Genomic DNA, 18,610 nt, shown 5'->3' on the forward strand with positions numbered 1-18,610 from the left:
ATTGGAAATTACAAAGCTTTAAGAAATCTCTTTATTTCCAAATTTTATTAAGAAATTGGAAACAGCTGGGATGTTCCTGCTTGCAATTAACTCTCATTTCATACTTTAGATGGATTCCACCCACTAACCTCCTGTTTAAGAAAGTAAATATCTAAAATGAATTGAGCAGGACTGATTAATTATATCAAAATATCAATTAAATTATAACTATTACGCAGTTTGTGCTTTAAACCTAGCTAGTAGCAACTTGTTGGCGAGCTAGCAGCTAGCTTACTTCCGTTTCACTAGCATACAAGCTAGCGAAGCCTTACCATTCCGTTGTTTCTTCATTGCTGTTTTTCGAAATTTAGAGTTGCAACAAAAACAGTTCTGTCCTTTTTTTATGGTTTGTCTTTCAAGGAAATTAGTGGGCGTACATGCTTTGCCGACCTAGCCGCAAACCTAACAAGCCAGAAAACTGTCACATATATTATTCACGTTTTTGACTCATGCTACAAATAGAACAACAGTTCTGCCCAGGAAAACAATGTATCAGGGAAAAAAAAGAGGAGGAAAAGTTGCTTGCAGGAAAAAAAATGAGGTTCTGATAAAATAAGGTAAAAAATCCATCAGAAGTTTCACCTGCTTGACCCTTGATTTATCATCCCCCCATTTTTTTGCCTGCAACTGCAAATTGTCTTTTTTCAGTGGAATCCATGCAAAGTGGTGTTTTGCTTTTATGAATATTCCAGGGCAGCCGGACTCTGAGGAGTGCTCAAAGTCTGCTTCTAGCTTTTGAATTCAACCAGCATCTGTTTTGCAGGAAAACCTTGATTTTTCATCTCTGAGAAAGGGAAGTGAGGAGTTGGACTTCTTCGAACCCCCTGGGGATGGACGATTCCCAGTCCAGAAAGAGTAGCCCTTTAAAACACCAGTCATATCTTCTTTAGGAATTTTACTGGAGAAGAAAAAGAGGGAGGCGTTGAGAATGAACAAGGCCCCTGGGATGAAAAACTGCAGAAAACTATGCTTACATATTTATTATGACAGAATTTATTTATCCAAAGTGTTTAGGTCGGCCAGTAACCTGGACGGTTGAGTAAAAATCTGCAGAAATAAATCTGAGAATCTGTGGTTAAAAAGCAAGAAACTTGGATGAAAAAGTTGCAAGAAAATGTGAATAAAGTTACACAATAGTTACAAGACAGTAAGTGATTGTTTAAAAAAATGTACCACAGTGAAATATATGAAAGAAACTCATTCTTCATCCAATTTATTCTGAAAAAAAAAGCTTAAACATCTAAAATATAGTTTTCCACATAACTTCAGGAAGGGGGAGGCTTCTTACTTTTCATCCAGTCCTTGCAGGAGTTGATGGTAAATCGTCAGCCTTAAAATAATTTCTGAAAAAAACATGAATGCCTTAAACTTTGCCAGAGTCAGCTCAAAGTCCCGGTTTGCAGGATGTTCCCATTAGGGCTTTGTTTATAAATTAGGCCTCATCTGCGGATACAAGTGTGACCTTGTGCAGCTTCGAGCTGTCTCAGCAGTGCGTCGGAGCGCGGGGGCTGACACAGCGCGACGGCCGCCTGTTTGGGGACAGAGGGTGTATGTAGGTCAGCCATGGGCCCCGCACGCTGTGACAGCGGCGCCGTCACTGGGCCTCGGCAGCGGGACGGGGATTGGAGTGGACAGAGAGACCCAGCGTGGAGAGGGGGCCCCCCTCGCACGTCAGCACCGATACCTCCTCATCTCCCCCCTTAAACACTCTGACATTATCAGGCCACACAGAACCACGTCCACCCTCATTATTCTCACCTTTGGCGCTGCAGCAAAGTGGGCAGCGGGAGGCAGGAGAGGATGCGGCCAGTAGAGAGATGACAGGGATGACATCGGATGACGGCGCGCCTTCTGAAATGCAGGGATGGTCTTTTAATGGCGACTGTCTCGCCAATATTGTCTGAAAAGCACTGATACTCGGGATGTTTGGACACGGCGAGGCTGCGCCGCGTCAGCAGTGCCTCGGTGTCACACCCTGCGTGTTTACCATGTGCAAACACGTGAAGAATTCCTCAAAAAAGTTAGTGGAGAGTGTTGTTTGATGAAATAAACACGTTGCTCACACAGCAAAGCAGTCTCCTGAGCACCTTTTACTCAAGAAAAATTAACACAAAACTCTTCATGGGTCCATAAATGCTCATATACTGCCATCTGCTGGATAAATCCAAGTTCAGCCAGACACATGACAATAAGGTCAAACACACAAATGCTCTGTTAATTAAAACATACAGAAGTGACAAGGCTTCTTTGGAGTTATTTGCATGTAGGCAGCAAATTACAGAGGTGACAGCTAGGCGCTGAAAAGGCTGCTCTGTCTGGGGGCAAATTCTGGCCGGCATTCATCGGTTGTAGGGATGCATTGAGCCGGAGGCAGATTTGATGTTGGTCTTGATGCTGCTGGGCATTTTTCCTGAGAAACGAAGACATCACACAATCACTTAATGTTTATTAGAACCCAAAAAGAAGTGGAACAAACTATTAAACGGTATGGGGACAGAGGGAGAAAAAAAAAGAAACTGTTTAGGTCACACAAACTTTGATATGAATCTCACAAAAGGTTTGTATTTGAAAAAGATGGATGTTCTGCCTTGAAATTGTCATCAGTTTTGCAAATTAAAACTCCTAAATGATTGTTACACTTTTTCTCAAAACATATGACTTTGTGTCCCTGTGAAAGTGGCAATAATACAGATGAACACAGCATTTGATTTCATGTCTATTTAAAACAGTTTTCCTTTATTTTGGTCTAAATCACAAAATGTATACCCTGAAGACCCACATTTAACTTGGCCTGTGTTTAAAAAAAAATCTCATCTCAAGGCTCAAATATTTTTATTGTAAAGGAATTTTTAGGTTAAATCTGTGTTTTTCCTACAACCAAATGGTTTTTAATTTACGATAACACATCACGCACCCAAGGGCATTTGCAAGTTTTTCCCATCAAATTACAACAGGGAACGAGGAGCTAGTCACTTAACTATTAAAAGTGAATACAGATTTTATTATGTACAACTTCTATAATTACTTTAGATGTGTTTGGGCATCAACATCCCTCAAAGCTGTCTGTTCCTAACACACACGCACACGCTCCCTCTCTCTTCCTTTCTAGGGGGAAGGAGGAAGAACAGAGCAAACAACGCAGCTGTTTATCTGCAGGACTCTGAGAACAGGTGTGAACCAGGTGAATGATTTGCACACTCTTAGAAGAATTCCCCCCCCAACTGTGGGCTCATGACATAAGACCTTTTAGCGCGTGATGCTGTATATTCAAGCTGGAAACTGAACACACAAGTGATGGATGAAACTCTGGAGGAGCCACGTCGCCACACAAGATTCAGCAGTAAACTGTCAGGCAACCTGCTGACCCAACTCTTCCTACCTGGCTGTCCCTGCTGCTGAGGAGCCACCTGTCCTCCCAGACCTCCCTGTGGGCCCGAACCGCCACCAGTGGTGACCTGCTGTAAGGTCGGACCCCCGCTCATCATAGGCCCTTGTCCAGGGTGTCCTGGGACCACTGGCCCAGGGGGTCTGCACTTGGAGAGCCCCTTGCCGAATGCAACTGCCCCAACCAGAGCATTTGTGTCAGCGTGGTTGAAAGATGGTTTATTCTGTCTAATTGCTGTGAACAAAAAAATAAATGGAGTTTATTTCTATACCAGACTCAGCAATTAGATGAAATGGGACAAACAAACAAAAAAAAAACGTACCTGCACTCTCAGCATCTCTGTCATCACGGGGATTGTTCAGCTTCTCTAGAAGGTTAGAGCATAACTTATTCAATGTTTGGATCTGCTTCTGTGGAGGAGAGAAATAAACACAGGAAATAAAAGACTCATTTGTATTGATCTTGGCAAAACAAGGTGTCAATTGGCACTGAATAACTTCTGATATCAGACTATGTTTTTTTAAATTTTGCAAAATGAAAATCATACCCGTCAGCAATCATTTGATTATTTTCAAAGTCAATTAGCGGGGAATCAATTTTACTCATATATTCATTTTAGTAATGTCTGTACCACTAATCCAGCTAACAGGGTTGGGGAGCTGTAGCCAATCCCAGCTTTCATTGGGGCAAAAGAAGGGGTTTAGCCTGGACCTGTCACCTATCAATCCCTGGGTCACATATGGAGACATTCAAATGTTCACAACTAAAGACAAATTAGTCTGTTTTTTTGTGTCATAATTATACAAGTAATAATCAAAAAACCTTTTGCATGTAGATAAAATATAACAAAGATATTCTTCATTACATTAGGGACACAGAGTGTGTATTTGTGGTCGATTCATTAATGCTAAATCTATAAATCCCTGTGCTGAATAAGATATTTGGTGCTTTTTACTCAAGTGGAAAAGACTAATTCAGCCTGACCTGCGCCACCTCCGGTCCGATGCGTGTGGCCTCAGCACTGAGCTGCTTCTCCTGCTCCTCCACCTCTGGGTCCGGCTTGGTGCGCAGGTAATCCGGCACAATCTCATGGCTGAACACCGGGACCCGCTGCTCTGTCAGTTTCTACCATGCAGGGCACAAACACAGGTGATATTCAAACACGTCCCCCAGACATAAGGAGAGCGACAAACTACCCCTTACTGGACAGTGACTGACACCCACCGCGAGGTCCTCGTCCCGGTCCTGAGACAGAAGCACCGGGATTATGACCTGGTTGCGAAAGGACGGCGTCTTCTCATTCTTGAGGAGCTTGTTGATGGTGTTGAGTTGACCCGACAGGAGGGCAAAGTTGTCTAACACAGAGGGCCTGAGCAACACAAGCACAGCCCCTACTGAAAACACTTGATTTCCACACCAAACGTTACAGGTCACTCCAAATCCTCCAGTGAGGAAGTAATGGAAACTCAAAATTATGAAGCCGTTTCTCATGCAGTGATGACACCATTCATTTTGTTTCTGTGTGTACATTAAACAAATCTTAAACCTCTAATTCTTCTACCTGTCTTGAAATCGCTATAATAATGAATGAAAATGCTCATTAGGTCTTTAGTTCACATTTTAGGGTACTCTGTGCTTTATTCAAATGTAATTTGTCTATAATTTATAAATATTGACAAAATGCACTGTCTTAATCAGTAATGTGGTATTCTAAAAGGTCATTTTGGCAATTTGTTAGGTAATTAATTCATTGTCCAACTGCCAAACAAGCAGAGGCAGTAGACCAAGGAGGTCATTTTCAAGTCTGGTCTTGGCATATATTTGGGAACTTTAGTTTGTTTGATATGTATGGTTCTTTTTTTTTCTTAACATATATAACTGCATTGGGGATAAAATTTCACAATGTCTTTGAAACAATAAGATACAGTACAACCGCCACATTCAAAAGCAGAGGTATACAAATTGTTTACTTTGAATCTGACTAGATGACTTGTTTGCACCAGGGTAGAAATAAATATGATAAAAATGCTGTTTCAAATCCGTAAGATAGAAGCTCTGTGCTTTAACTGACCATGTAAGCCGCTCGTATTCATTTTCCAACTTGTAGATAAAGCTGTGCAGCGCGTTTTTAACGTGAGCCACCCGGGAGATGAGCGACTCTACCGACGCCTCCAGCTGCTTCTCCTCTCGTTGCTGACGGAAACACACACAATTAATGCCCGAGAAAGACTATTAAACGACACAAAACTGGCATCAAATGTGTGTTTAACTTCGTGGAATCGCTGGCTTAATTGTTATGCTAACCCGGCTAGTCGTTTGCTAGCTAGGCAGGTTAGCACTCCGGACACCCCCGCTTCCAAAGAACGCCGGAAGCACCACAAACTTACAAGCAGTAAGACTCTAATTTCTTAATGGATTGAAATTGACCTGAATTAATTTAACTACATCAAACTAAGCAAAAAATATGATACACGGGCTAGTTTATAAAATTACCTGCATTGTTGTCCCGAAAATCTATCGCAGTCAATTGACCGCAATCGTTAGAATTACTTCCGGGGCATCCCTATCAAAATAAAAGCACGAAAAATCTCGATACCTCGAATTTTGTTGATGGATGCGACCAAGACAAGTTCACTGTTGTCTTCCACAATGTTGTACTTGTGTTTCATTTAATTCAGTACCCATTTTGATATTTTCATATGAATGAAGTTTCTGATGAGAATATTATTTCTGGTTCTGTGTGGGTCGCATTCCGTTTAAATTGATATGTCCTTTTTTGAAAATAGCGTAATGCAAAGTGGACTAAATTAACAAATCATTTAAGAGTGTATAGTAGCACTATTACTTTTAAGCCAGACTCTAAAAATCTCTACACATGAATGAACTACTGTACAATACAAGATGAGTGTTTTATTTATTCATTTATGTATAACCATTCACTTTCAGGTATTATTTTCTGTGTGAACCTTTCATATTTATTGGAGTATTTTACATTTACCAAAGCAGCTGAGCACTTAGTTCACCACTGTTTATTAATTATATCTGTAGGGATTCATTACTGCAGACAGCACCATCAGTGTGTAGAAGTAAACTTCATGGATAAACAGGATTATCCTTGCTTCTTAAAAGCACGTTGGTCCGAAACTTATTATTCAGATAACTACCTAAATCAGGCACAGAATGAAAAATAAACACTATTAAAAATCAAGAAATAGTGCATGTTGAAAATCTCTGATTGAAGAATAATTTATTAACCCGTGTTAAATGCACAACTACTTGACATGCATTTTTGTTAAGATTATCTGGAAAGGATATATTTGCATTTTTATCTCCTGGCTCTCCCTGTTCCTGCCTGAGTTCCCTCCATGCTCTCAGTCTTCCACCCAGTCCAAAAACAGTCAGTAAGTTATTGAAGACTCAATAGTCCATAGGTGTAAATGAGAGTGAATGGATTGATGTCTCTATGTGTAGCCCTGTAATTGACAGGTGACCCATCTAGGATAAACACAAGTTGCCTGGACCGAAGTCAGCTCCAGTGGGCTGCAACTCTCCTGAGGCCACATGAGCCAGACAAGTGGTATAAAAATGAATGGATAGGAATATATTTTTCAGATACAATTACTTTGTAAAAACAGAGAGGAGTGTGCTGTTTATAATCAACAGCATCAATAATAAAGTACAATGTCAAACAAGTACTTGTGGTTTGAATGTACCTGGTTTCCAGAAAATGAGAACTGACTATTTAATATGTGTGCAAATTACCTGTGATTCACCCTCAGAGTCATATTTGTCACTTTGATTCTGCTATCACATCAGTAGAGAAGCAGATGAAATCTATCTAGCACTGTCTGCCTGTCACATTTAATCTCAGAGGCAGCAAATTACCCAGGACACATTGTACAAACAGGAATTTATTCTCTTGAAAAGGGAAGGACACTTAAAAACTGACATCAACACAAACCTTGTTTTTTCATTCCTCTCAAAAGGGTTTCTTCTGCTAGGATTCAATTTCTGTATCTGTGAGCACATCAGCCTCTGACCTCTTGTCAGGGGTTTGTGAGTTTTGACATCATGGGTTCTATTGATTTCTTCATCCGGTGGATGGAAATAGAGGGACTCTGGCTCGGTCAGGTGAGGTCATGTACCGGTAATCTGGAGTGTGGCTCTTCAGAAGAGGCTGTCAACATCGCCCATTTCCACAACCACGGTCTTCAGCTGGGAGTAGTACTCGATCGTAACCAGTCCATTCTCCCGGCCGAAGCCTGGAGAACACAGCAGCGTCAAGTTATTCTAATTCATCCCAGTCAACACGATGAATGTAATGGAAGGGCCTTCAGATGATCAAAATATCCTACCTGACATCTTGTATCCTCCGAAAGGCACCTCCACAGGGCTGATATTGTAGTTGTTGATGAAACAGGTTCCTGCTTCCAGCTTCTCAGCCACACGGTGAGCTCTTGAAATGTCCCTGCAGACAGATGGAACGTGGAACATGGAACGTGCACAATGAGTTCCACTTAGCTGCTGCCAAGTTTATTGCTTGCTCAAATGGAGTAACCTTATTTTCAAGGCTACATTGCATCAGTTGATGGCAACACACTGCTGAGCCAGGAGAAAAAAGTGTTTCCTGTATGTGTCCATTCTGCTGACCTGGTGAAGACCCCTGAAGCCAGTCCAAATGTGGTGTTGTTGGCCCTCCTGAGCACTTCTTCCTCCGTGTCAAACGGTAAAACGGACATGACAGGGCCAAAGATCTCCTCCCTCACGCAGGTCATGTCGTCCCTGCAGTTATCTGGCAGTGAAGAAAAAGCACCGGGTGTCTTTGTGCAGAAGTCTTACATACCATTATCTGCTAGCCAAGAACGCTGGGCCAACGGGACACAACTGATTGGCACCACAGAATATTTTCCCACTGATTTCAGTACACAGCTCAGCCACATATTTGACTCAAAGAGGGTGGGATCGAATATTCTTAAAAACTTCTGTGGTGTTAGTGATCATTTCGACCATGTTCAGGCTGGATTAAGATGAATTTTAGACACAACCATTTTAATATTTCTTTCTCTCATAATGTGGAGCGGCATATCTACACTGTTCACATTTGTGATTTATGCCGCTTCCTAAAGTTATCATGACGCAGTAACACCAACAAAAAATTTAACTGATTTCTCTCCAACAGATGGATAACAGGTGATTTGATTTCAGTCCAGCAACAACAAATTACTTTTACACTCATCCAAGCCTTTTGTAAATCCTTCAAGGAACAGCAGCTGTTTTTGGACACTTGAAGTTTTCCAAAACTGAAAACTGACACAGTTTCCACTGGGAGCCAATGTGATTTTCTTTCATTTAATACTAGACACAATACTTGCAAGGGAAAAATGCTAAGTTATTTTTCAAGTTACTTTATTGCATTGTTGAAGTATATTTACACGGGTAACTATCTATAGGAATATGACCTACTAAGCCAAAGACAGCTAAAATGAAAAGACAGACCACTGGACATTCACATGCCGACATACCAAGTACACAAGGAGACATGAAGTACCCTCCTTTCAGTTTGGGATCACTGGGGACAAACGGTTCTCCTCCACAAAGCACTTTGGCTCCCTAGAACAACAGGCCCACAAGTCATTCTCGGCAAAGTAGTTGAGGTAAACCTCCAACATGAAGAAGGAAACACAGGGCACCTCTTTCTTGGCCTGGCTGACAAACCCCAGCACTTTGTCCAGCTGTGGCTTGGTGACCAGGGCGCCCATTCGCGTCCCGTCCAGTAAGGGGTCTCCAACAGGGATGACCTTGGTCCTCTTAACCACCTCTTCCAGAAACTGTGGCATGATCTCCCTCTGGACAAACACCCTGGTGCCATTGCAGCAAACCTACACAAAGTAGACCAACCCCATTAGAGGTAATAGGGTTCGGATTGATGTGGCAACTGTTTGTTTTTGTGAGGGGGGGGCTCACCTGACCCTGTGTGAGGAAGTTGGCCATGAGGGCTCCCCTCACAGCATTCTCCAGCTCACAGTCTTTGAAGATGATGAGAGGAGATTTCCCCCCGAGCTCCAGGGTCACCTGCTTCACATTCTTCGCGGACATTTCCATCACCTGTGATGTGATACATCAGCATTGACCACAGACGTTTGAGAAATACACACACATATATATATCTGGGATGAGAGACTAGAACATTTTGACAGTGTTAGAGACAGATGGAGTGAGATGGTCAAAAAGATGACCTTTTTGCCTGTTGGCACGCTGCCAGTGAAAGACACTTTGGCGACCATTGGGTGATGGCAGAGCAGGGTTCCAGTCTCAGCACCACCTTGCACCACACAGAAGAGCCCATCGGGGACACCTGCCTCCTTGTAGATCTCAGCCAGTATGACAGCGGTAACTGGGGTGAACGGGGAGGGCTTAAACACCATGGCGTTACCTAAAACATTTAAAAAAAGCAGGAAAGCGCACAATACAGGTTACTGTGGACACAGTAGAATTCATAAACACTGGACATGGTCGCCACTCAAGCGGAAATGATCGGTGGAAACATCATGACAGTGTGAGACAGAAACTCACCGCATGCCAGGGCAGGCGCAGACTTCCAGGAGGCTATCTGAAATGGGTAGTTAAATGCACCGATGCCCACACACACGCCGAGGGGCTCCCGCCTGGTGTACGCAAATGCCCCACCGGGCAGCTGGATGTGCTGGCCTGTAGGTTTTGATAAACACAGTCTACTAAAATTCTGTCATCCAGCTAGTGGTTATCCTTGTTAAGATCTTTTTCAATATCAAAATCTGGCAACTGGACTTGATATTTTAATGAGGACAAACAAACAGATGAAGTAGAATGTAATCATACAGAAGAACTTCTGGTTATTATGACAAAGAAGGGATGAATGTGATGCTATTTTCTCTTCAAATGTCCAAATTCAGGAGACACCACCTGAATCTCAGCTGCAGGACCTGGTGTAATGATGTGTTTAGATCAGATCAGTGCTGGGAGTTCCTTCCATGGTCACCAGCTACAATGCTAGCAGAGACACTACATGTCAATGTTTCCCCAGCTCGTCGCAGTTTGAGATGTCGCTCGCATTTACCCCAACCCATTTCTGCATTTGGAGTGGATACAAACAATAAAAAACCCACCAGCAAGAGTTCCAGCCACACCAGCGTAGTACTCGATACACTGCCAGGCAATATCAATATCCACCAGAGCTTCGGTGATGGGCTTCCCATTGTTGATCACCTCCAGCTTTGCTATCTTTTCTCTCCGTTCCTGTTTAGATTTTAACACCAACGACAAGTTTGCATAACTTTGGCAACATTAATATGCTCACTTGAGTGCTTTCAGTTGTGTAATGATTAACATATTAAGGCAGGTGTTCTGTCTGCTGTTGTGCAAAAGCAACAGGTAGGACTTTGAGCAAATTTGGTCCAGGGGGAGAGGGTATGTTAATGACTAACCAGTGGCTTATTGAAGAATCTAATAGTCTGACACCATTTAAGTTGTACAACAGAGAAAGAAGACGGGATAAGTGTGTAGTGGACATGGCACGTCTGCTTGACCCGCTCACCCTGATTATGCGGGCGGCCTCCAGCATCACCCGAGCTCTCTCCATGCCTGCCATCTTGCTCCACGTCAGGTAGGCGGCATGGGCACTCTTGATGGCCTCATCAACCTCCGCCTGACCGCAAGGCGGCAGCTGGCACAATACTCGGCCTGGGGGGGGTGGACACAACACATGTACATTCACCAGGGGGACACGTGGATGGTGCTTTTGTTAACCGGCAAAGAGAAATGAACAAATACTGTGATTTATTGTTTTAACAAAACTAAAGAGGCCTGGGGGAAAGCTTCTATATCACATTAGTGGTGAAAAGAACCAGAACAGAAGGGCGGGGGCTGTGTTATGCAACAGTTGGCCTCAGATGACCGGACCGCATGTCACCAGGCAAAACTGTATATCGTTACATTGGTTACATTTATTTTTAAGATCTAAAACTTTTAAATTCAAAAAAGAATATTTATGTTTTTCATGATGTTTTTTTTGACATGATGGCATACTTAGATTGTAAGGGAAGTTTTGTTTGGGCCCCCCAACAGACCCTTGAACCATCATTGCCGATGACAAACCACTGACCCTGATTTAAATTTTAAAAAATACTAATACTACATTATAAATGACAAAATCACGGGGTTAATTTACCAGTGGCGGGCTCGTACACCGGCTCGGCCTTCGCCTCCTGCCCGCCTCTCACCCGACTTCCACCCCAGAAGTTGAGCGGCTCGGTCACCGCCAGGGTGCCCGTCGAGGCTTCGGCCGCGGCGTTTAGGAGCGACTGGGACATTTTCGGGTCAGAAGTCCTGCCTGGAGAAGCCACAAGTCGGAGGAAGAGGGGTGAAAAAGAAAAACATTCAAGGAAAAAAAAACAGAGGCGCTTCGTTACAGAAAACGTTCAAGCTAGCCCGCTCCGCGAAGCCGGTAATTAGCAGCAGCTTTGACTGTCGTATAACGGCGGAAACAGCGAGGGACTCACCGAGACGGTTCGACCAAAACCACCACAACGGAGTCCGCAGGCGAACTAGAACGACTGGAGGAAGAGCTGAGACACACCTACCTACCTCTCTCTCTCTCTCTCTCTCTCTCTCTCTCTCTCTCTCTCTCTCTCTTTCTCTTTCTCTTTCTCTCTCTCTCTCTCTCTCTCTCTCTCTCTCTTTCTCTCTCTCTCTCTCTCTCTCTCTCTCTCTCTCTCTCTCTTCTATTTCTCTTTCTCTCTCTCTTTCTCTGTCGCTCTCTCTCTCTGGGTGTCGCGTACCCTCGGGATGTGGGGACTACATTTCCCAGAATCCAACTCACTTCCGCCCCAAGAGGACCAATGAGCGTGAATAGATACTGTTACAGCATCCAGTGTTTCTCAATTATTTTCTGTTACTTAAGAAAACATTTCGCCATAAATAGTATAATTCGACGATACAATTGTTATTTGTACACCTCTGCATAGGTGTATCCTTATTGTTGTAAAGAAAAAATATATATACAAATCAACTTGCAACAAAGAATAACTTTATTAACATTGTTTTTTTAGTCTGCAGCAGAAAAGATTTAAAGTGCATCAGTTTGCCTGAAATTTGCCACCTATTGGTGGCAATTGCAATTGCAATTGCATTTTATTCTAGAAAAGAGCCCACCCCCTGCATCGTGTTTTATATTATCATATAAAATGTGTGTGTAATCACCAATTGATGATTTTTATTTAGAGAAAGAAATTAAAATTGTGGCAACTCAAGCAACCGACTACTGATGTATTTTATTTTGTGCGAGATGGGAGGCTTCACCATTGAAGGAATTTTTATACATTGCTCGTTGTTTTGATCATTATCAGCACAGCTCATCCTGTTCAACTGCCCGCTGAGATTGGAGCCAAATAATAGATTATGTAGAAAAAAAATAAAAGAAGTGCATGGAGGAGATGACACCATTGACTGGATAGTTAAGCCAATTCCCAGCCGTGGAAGGGGTGGGGTTTAGCCTGGACCATCACCTGTCAATCACAGGACCGCAAATAGACACATATGACCATCCAACCGCTCATTCACACCTATGGACAATTCAGAGTCTACAAAGAACCTACTGACTTTCGGAGGAAGAGAAAGAACCCAGTCAGCCACAAGAGCAAGCAGATACCTCGATGTTGTGTATTGAGAGTGCTGGCCTGCGACCTGCCATGAGGACGTGGTGCAGCCGGTTGTCACCAGTGCATCCGGTGTAACAATCATGGTATCGACTCACGAGTGTGTTTATGTATTTCATCAGGGTCCAGATTGATTGACCTTCTCAGAAATGGCGCAGGAAAAGAAGGACATATCTACATGAGAAAAAACAATGGTCTGTGTTTGTCTCATTGTGAGGAACACTTCAGTAGTTTTCACCGGTTTTCGTCAGTAATTAAAACTCCAAAAAAAGAAGCATTTGCCAAAATTGATGTCTGAGGAAGGCTGACAAAAAACCTCCCCGCAGACAGATAGAACAATGTTGCACAATGGGTTTCACTCAGCGGCTGCCAAAGGTTTAATTACAGCTCAACTGGAATAAACTCCTTATCTTCAAAGTCACATTGCATCACTTGATGGCAGCAAAATGCTAAGTCAGGACAAAGAGTATGTGTCTGTCCAGCCGACCTGGTGAAGATCCCAGAGGCCAGTCCAAATACAATGCTGTTGGCTCCCCTGAGCTATCTTTCATCCTCTGTGGCGGAGGCTAAAGCAGACATGGCGGGGACCAAAGAGCTCTTCCCTCATGCAGGTGAAGTCATCCCTTCTTTGCAGATGGAAAGATCGGTGACCCAGATAAAGCTATTCTGAAAAAAGAAGCAGCAGGTGACATAATTGCTACAAATAAAATAAACAGAAAGAATAGGGTTGTGGTCGAGACTGGAGCCAGTAACAGCTGACACTGAAGCAAGAGGTGGGCTTTAACCCATCAACCTGCCAATCACTTGGGCACATGTAGAGATATACAACCAGTCAGCTCCTCATTCACACCACGGAGTCTTCAACAAATCTGCTGACTGTTTTTTGATCTTAGGGAGGAAGACAGAGAACCTGGAGAAAAACCAAGCGAGAGAACATAGCTCATGAATCCACCTGTAATAGCACTTGTCAGTCCTACATTGCTGTTCACAATCCGCCATAGCCTCATTGATGGTTGTTAGGTTGTTGGTCATTCTCCCCTTAGGGGGAACAGAATCATTTATCGAAACAACCAAAAAAATGAAAAAACATGCTGCTTCATGTGTTTGTCAAGACCGAGATGCTGCCAGGAACACACACAGACAGGCAGGACTTTGTTCAAATGTAGGCCAGCAAAGGGAGGTGTTTGGGTTTGTGTGTGTGCAAATTAACAAGGGAGACGACAACGCTGCTTTTAAGATTCCTGACAGAGATTGGGGGCTCCCACATTTTTCAGCCCTGTCTTTCAACCAAAGCGTGAGACTCTCCCTTTCCCACTTTCTGTTTGAACCATTGGAAACTCTGAATTGAAATCACCTTAAACTTTAGAGAAGAGGCACCCGATTGTCTACCACCACATTCAGGACAGCTAGTTCTGTACTCAAGTTTATTTGATTGTTATTTATTATTGTGAGTTTGCACACCCGAAGCTGCGCTAAACATTCACAACATCAATCTGCAATGTCTCAACTTGCACATGTCAACACAGCTGTTTAGATTCCAACTGACACTCTTTCAACTTGCACATCCTGTTAGTACTGTTTACATCACTGCATTATTTACTTCTGGCTGCAACCGTATTCCTATTAATTCACAATTGCCTAACTTGCTTCACTGTGAATGACAAAATAAGAATTTCATTGTGTCAGGTTTCAACTTTGTACATGTGACAATAAACACTTAGCAACCCTTGAAAGTTTTCCTTTTACAACAAGAAATGCCCAAATCCAATAACTTCCAATTATCTATGACCTTCTTTTTGGGAACCCCAAACCCAAATAATGCCCTTAACTTAGAACTTAGTGAAGATTTTTTCCCCCTTATCAGAAAATAATTAGTAGTACTCATATAAGTACCAGATGTGTACTCAAAACAAGAAATCTAGAATTCCCTTTTTTTCTTAAGATCATTATTGGTACAAAAGGGTGTCTGGAATTGCCTTGTTTCTGTTTAAAGCCACTTTCAGATGTGGCAGTAAAACAAACATTTTCGAATAAACATGCCCATGGAAATTTGGCTCAGACAACTGATGGTTGCAAACCACAGACATGTATGGGGTCAAAGGTCACAGCCAGTCGGTAATGGTTTACTTCCGTGGTTTGCTAAGAGGGATTCTCAGCGTCTCTTGTCCATACCAAAAGTTACTGAGGGTGTGAATTCCCCAATGCCTCATGACTGCTCAGAGACATGCTGTTATGAAATGTTCAACCCCAGCGTTTCCTCCACCAGGTGGGGGCACTCCCACTCCTTGGGTACGTTACAATAACCCTGACTGCCTTTCCCCATATACTTTCCAGTCTGAATGCCATACATAACATCTTACAATAGATGGACGCTGACGTTTAAACATGAATCTGTCGTCTTTTGACAATAATCGACCAAGACTTTGTGGTGAAAATTTTTTACACCATTTCAAGACTCCAAATGTTATTCGACGTATAGATGCAAAAAAAAAATGTGGAGGGGGAAAAAAAAAGAAGCGATTTGAACTTTATTCATAAATCTTTTTTAATTATGAAATTTATAGCAATAATACTGATGGTGGATCAGCTGCCAATTAGCCAATTCGTGATTAAAACACTGCAGATATTCTCCCTCCTCTGCTGACAGGACAAGCATCATCTTCATTCTCACACAGGACAAGGTTAAATAAACACACACAAGCAATCACATGGCGTGGAGACAGATGGCGCATCTGCTGGGGAGGACGCTGGCAATCCCACCGAATCATCAGGAGAACTTTGCTGCTTGAGGTGGTGGTCCCAGGAAGCCCCCGGCCTGTTTGGTGGCGGCTCTGGAGGGTGCCAGGCCCAGCATTTTCTGAATGTTCTGGACAGTAGACAGATGAGGTTAAGCTAACTCAAGGTTTCACAGACTGAGAGAGACCAATCAAAGCAAATGATACACTGCGTGTTTGCTCGTAGTGTTTGATTAGGTTTAATTTTAGCCACAAGGGGGAGCTGTGGTGATTGAAGGCATTTTTGTATCCTTTGTGTTTGGAGTGCAGGCGGACTAATCAGGAGACTACCAGGATGGTGCTAGTGGACAAGGAAATACAATGGTTTGACCTTTACCAAACTTAATAAAAAATTGAAAACAATATTGTCCTGAAATTTGAGTTTTTTGTTCCGAGGCTTTCCAAAAGGGAGACAAAAGTACACCATTAGGTGTGATGTTAGCATGAACACGTGTAATCGGATTATCTAAATGATTTACTCCATTGAAAAGCGTGACGAACGGAAATATGTCTATCTGATCAACTTTTTCAGAATCCATGTAAACGGTAGACTTCTAATCTGAATTGTGACCATATTGAACAAATGCTGTCCATATAAACATGAGGTCTGTACCTGTCTGATTGACATGGTGCACAGGATGTAGAGGAAAATGAAGGAACAGTCGGTGTAATCCTCGCCAAGCAGGTTGCGGTGCGACAGACCCTGGATGTAGGAGAGCGGCACGAAGGGCAGCTTGGCCACCACCCTCCCGTCAAAACTGACCACAGACAGGGGAGGTTAGAGGTCAGCCACAATCCCAGTCCCAATGACATTATGATCTGCTTTTATTTTTACAATGATGAGAAGTTCCTGACTGTATTTTGGCTCCAACACATATTTTTCCTATGGCAAATTTGGTGACAGATGATGATTTTCAAAAATGAATATTTACAGTTATCACAACTATTATCATTATTATTAATAATTGGTTAAATCTGCTGCGCAGGACAACCTCAATATTATGACTCTTGAAAATATTTAAAAAAAAAAAAAACAACAACAACAGAACACAGAGAACACATAGTGCGAAGGACCAGTCATGTGACTGTGCGTCCATCACTCACATGGAGTTGAACATTCCCATCAGTGCTGTGAAGCAAAAGCCGATGGCGAACATGGACTTCATGCGCACCTACAAAAACATTCAACGGATGAATGAATGGTAAACTGATTTGACTCCCAACGAAATTGTGTTATTTAACATTTACTGCTTTAATATATCTTAGTTTCTCACCATTGAGAGGTCTCTGTTGTTGTTCTTCAGCTTCTCCTCTTGTCTCTCTGCAGCCAAGAAAGAAGGATCCAACAGAAGATATTCTGCATTCAGTGCCATTCATTCATTCTGATCAGTAAAACTTGAGTTTACTGACTCCCTCCATCATCTCCTTACCAATCTTCTTCTTCTGCTGACGCCCCGCTGACTCTGTGATTGTCTCCTTTTTCTTCTCCACTAACAGTGAGGATGAGGAGCGCAGAGTAAACAGCCGCACTCCGGACAAAATGCTAAAGTTTAATTTGCACGGCTACTTACATTTTTTGCTCTGCTTTTCAACCTCTGCCTTTAGCCTCTTGTACTTTTCAGTCCGATACACCAAAACCCAAGTGATACCTGGGGGAACAAGTTGAAAAGATTTTTTTTACAGAAAATAGTGCAGCGTTTTCCATTTAAAATGCTTAAACTATGGGGATGCTATAGTGCTGACAGGACATCTGGAACATCAGTTGTATGACTTTTTGAATCATTCACATCTGTAATAAAATTTCTTCATAGTATTTTCTTAGTCTCTCATTGTAATTTTCTTGGAACGTTCCATTTTCTTGTTTCTGGCTATTCAGTTGGTTAACTTTGGAGAATTCTTGCTGGATGGTGAAGAAGTGAATACCCCAATAATCATGTCGCTCTCCCGGGAGAGTTAACATAATTAGCTTGGGAAAAAAATGATGGCTATTTAAGTTATGAATATGTTAATAATTAATGATAATGTTATTAAATCAAACCTGGGAAAGACAGGTAGGACCAAATTAACAATCAATAAGTACACAGACACAATAGAAGTTGTGTGGAGCTTATCGAAATACATTTAGAAAAATCAAAACAGTGAAGATTAAATAATAGCTGCGTATTTACCTTAGCATAATATTCGACTATTGTCGTGAAAGTTCGACCGGAAACTACCTGCTCTGCATGTATCAGCCTTGACACCGTCGTCGCGCTGCTAGCATCGGGGGCTAACCTACCATGCTAACGCAAGCCATTTAAGATTTAAACAATGAAGTGTTTATCAATTAAGACTAACTTGGAAAATACGCAGGCTGTCATTGATAACCGAAATGACGCGAAAGTCGCCGGTTCCGCGGAAAACCACGGTCCGGCGCACGCCAGTCTGCCTGTCAGCCCAGACAAGCCCGACGCTCCGCCACTCACCCTCGGCTAACAGCGCCGTGCACACCGAGATGAACACGATGAGAATGGTGTCCGCGAACATGGTACTCATGTCGACGGAGCTCCGTTCGGCGTTTTTCACCAGTTCAGACGAAGAAGGATTATAAGAGAATGTATGTTTTTAACCACTCCCCGAGGACATTAGACTAATCTGAACCTCCGCTGGGTCAGCAGCAATGAAAAGGTCACGTCTGCGAAGTACTGCCGGTTCACTTCCGTTTCCTTCAAAGACCAAAG

At 42.7% G+C, this 18,610-nt stretch overlaps 3 protein-coding genes across 3 annotated transcripts; all 3 read right to left on the reverse strand.

The window, feature by feature from the left end:
- Positions 1 to 2,110: 2,110 nt before the first annotated feature.
- Positions 2,111 to 5,986, reverse strand: med8 (mediator complex subunit 8). Its single transcript, XM_086145140.1, has 7 exons — positions 5,918 to 5,986; positions 5,496 to 5,617; positions 4,649 to 4,793; positions 4,409 to 4,549; positions 3,747 to 3,834; positions 3,419 to 3,658; positions 2,111 to 2,449 (listed from the first exon to the last, which is right to left on the reverse strand). The coding sequence occupies exons 1-7, from the start codon at positions 5,921 to 5,923 to the stop codon at positions 2,379 to 2,381; spliced, it is 813 nt and encodes a 270-aa protein (XP_086001266.1). The 5' UTR covers positions 5,924 to 5,986; the 3' UTR covers positions 2,111 to 2,378.
- A 1,336-nt stretch (positions 5,987 to 7,322) lies between these two features.
- Positions 7,323 to 12,122, reverse strand: aldh9a1a.1 (aldehyde dehydrogenase 9 family, member A1a, tandem duplicate 1). The gene is made up of 12 exons (XM_086145453.1): positions 11,962 to 12,122; positions 11,631 to 11,792; positions 10,998 to 11,143; positions 10,570 to 10,699; positions 9,998 to 10,132; positions 9,661 to 9,857; positions 9,389 to 9,529; positions 9,115 to 9,303; positions 8,947 to 9,034; positions 8,075 to 8,216; positions 7,780 to 7,892; positions 7,323 to 7,686 (listed from the first exon to the last, which is right to left on the reverse strand). Exons 2-12 carry the CDS (start codon positions 11,770 to 11,772, stop codon positions 7,592 to 7,594), a joined length of 1,518 nt encoding a protein of 505 aa, XP_086001579.1. The 5' UTR covers positions 11,773 to 11,792; positions 11,962 to 12,122; the 3' UTR covers positions 7,323 to 7,591.
- Positions 12,123 to 15,636: 3,514 nt separating this feature from the next.
- tmco1 (transmembrane and coiled-coil domains 1) lies at positions 15,637 to 18,576 on the reverse strand. The gene is made up of 7 exons (XM_086145465.1): positions 18,356 to 18,576; positions 17,462 to 17,539; positions 17,321 to 17,380; positions 17,165 to 17,211; positions 16,995 to 17,062; positions 16,504 to 16,648; positions 15,637 to 15,982 (listed from the first exon to the last, which is right to left on the reverse strand). The coding sequence occupies exons 1-7, from the start codon at positions 18,423 to 18,425 to the stop codon at positions 15,884 to 15,886; spliced, it is 567 nt and encodes a 188-aa protein (XP_086001591.1). The 5' UTR covers positions 18,426 to 18,576; the 3' UTR covers positions 15,637 to 15,883.
- Between the last annotated feature and the right edge of the window lie 34 nt (positions 18,577 to 18,610).

This window comes from Fistularia commersonii, chromosome 1 (assembly GCF_037954325.1).
Source record: "Fistularia commersonii isolate RoL2024-O1a breed Wild chromosome 1, RoL_Fcom_v1.0, whole genome shotgun sequence".
In the NCBI taxonomy this organism is placed as follows: domain Eukaryota; kingdom Metazoa; phylum Chordata; class Actinopteri; order Syngnathiformes; family Fistulariidae; genus Fistularia; species Fistularia commersonii.

What these genes read in the sequence shown, in the direction of transcription:
- med8 (XM_086145140.1), bottom strand. An exon ending in ACCGGGACGAGGACCTCGCG is followed by an intron (nt 4,550 to 4,648) that starts GTGGGTGTCAGT and finishes CCTGCATGGTAG; the next exon opens with AAACTGACAGAGCAGCGGGT. An exon ending in TCGGACCGGAGGTGGCGCAG is followed by an intron (nt 3,835 to 4,408) that starts GTCAGGCTGAAT and finishes TCTCCTCCACAG; the next exon opens with AAGCAGATCCAAACATTGAA.
- aldh9a1a.1 (XM_086145453.1), bottom strand. Translation starts at nt 11,772, where the DNA reads ATGTCCCAGTCGCTCCTAAACGCCGCGGCCGAAGCCTCGACGGGCACC. An exon ending in TGTGGCTGGAACTCTTGCTG is followed by an intron (nt 10,133 to 10,569) that starts GTGGGTTTTTTA and finishes CAAAACCTACAG; the next exon opens with GCCAGCACATCCAGCTGCCC. An exon ending in GCTTCAGGGGTCTTCACCAG is followed by an intron (nt 7,893 to 8,074) that starts GTCAGCAGAATG and finishes ATCTGTCTGCAG; the next exon opens with GGACATTTCAAGAGCTCACC.
- tmco1 (XM_086145465.1), bottom strand. Translation starts at nt 18,425, where the DNA reads ATGAGTACCATGTTCGCGGACACCATTCTCATCGTGTTCATCTCGGTG. An exon ending in CACGGCGCTGTTAGCCGAGG is followed by an intron (nt 17,540 to 18,355) that starts GTGAGTGGCGGA and finishes TTGTTCCCCCAG; the next exon opens with GTATCACTTGGGTTTTGGTG. An exon ending in TGAAAAGCAGAGCAAAAAAT is followed by an intron (nt 17,381 to 17,461) that starts GTAAGTAGCCGT and finishes CCTCACTGTTAG; the next exon opens with TGGAGAAGAAAAAGGAGACA.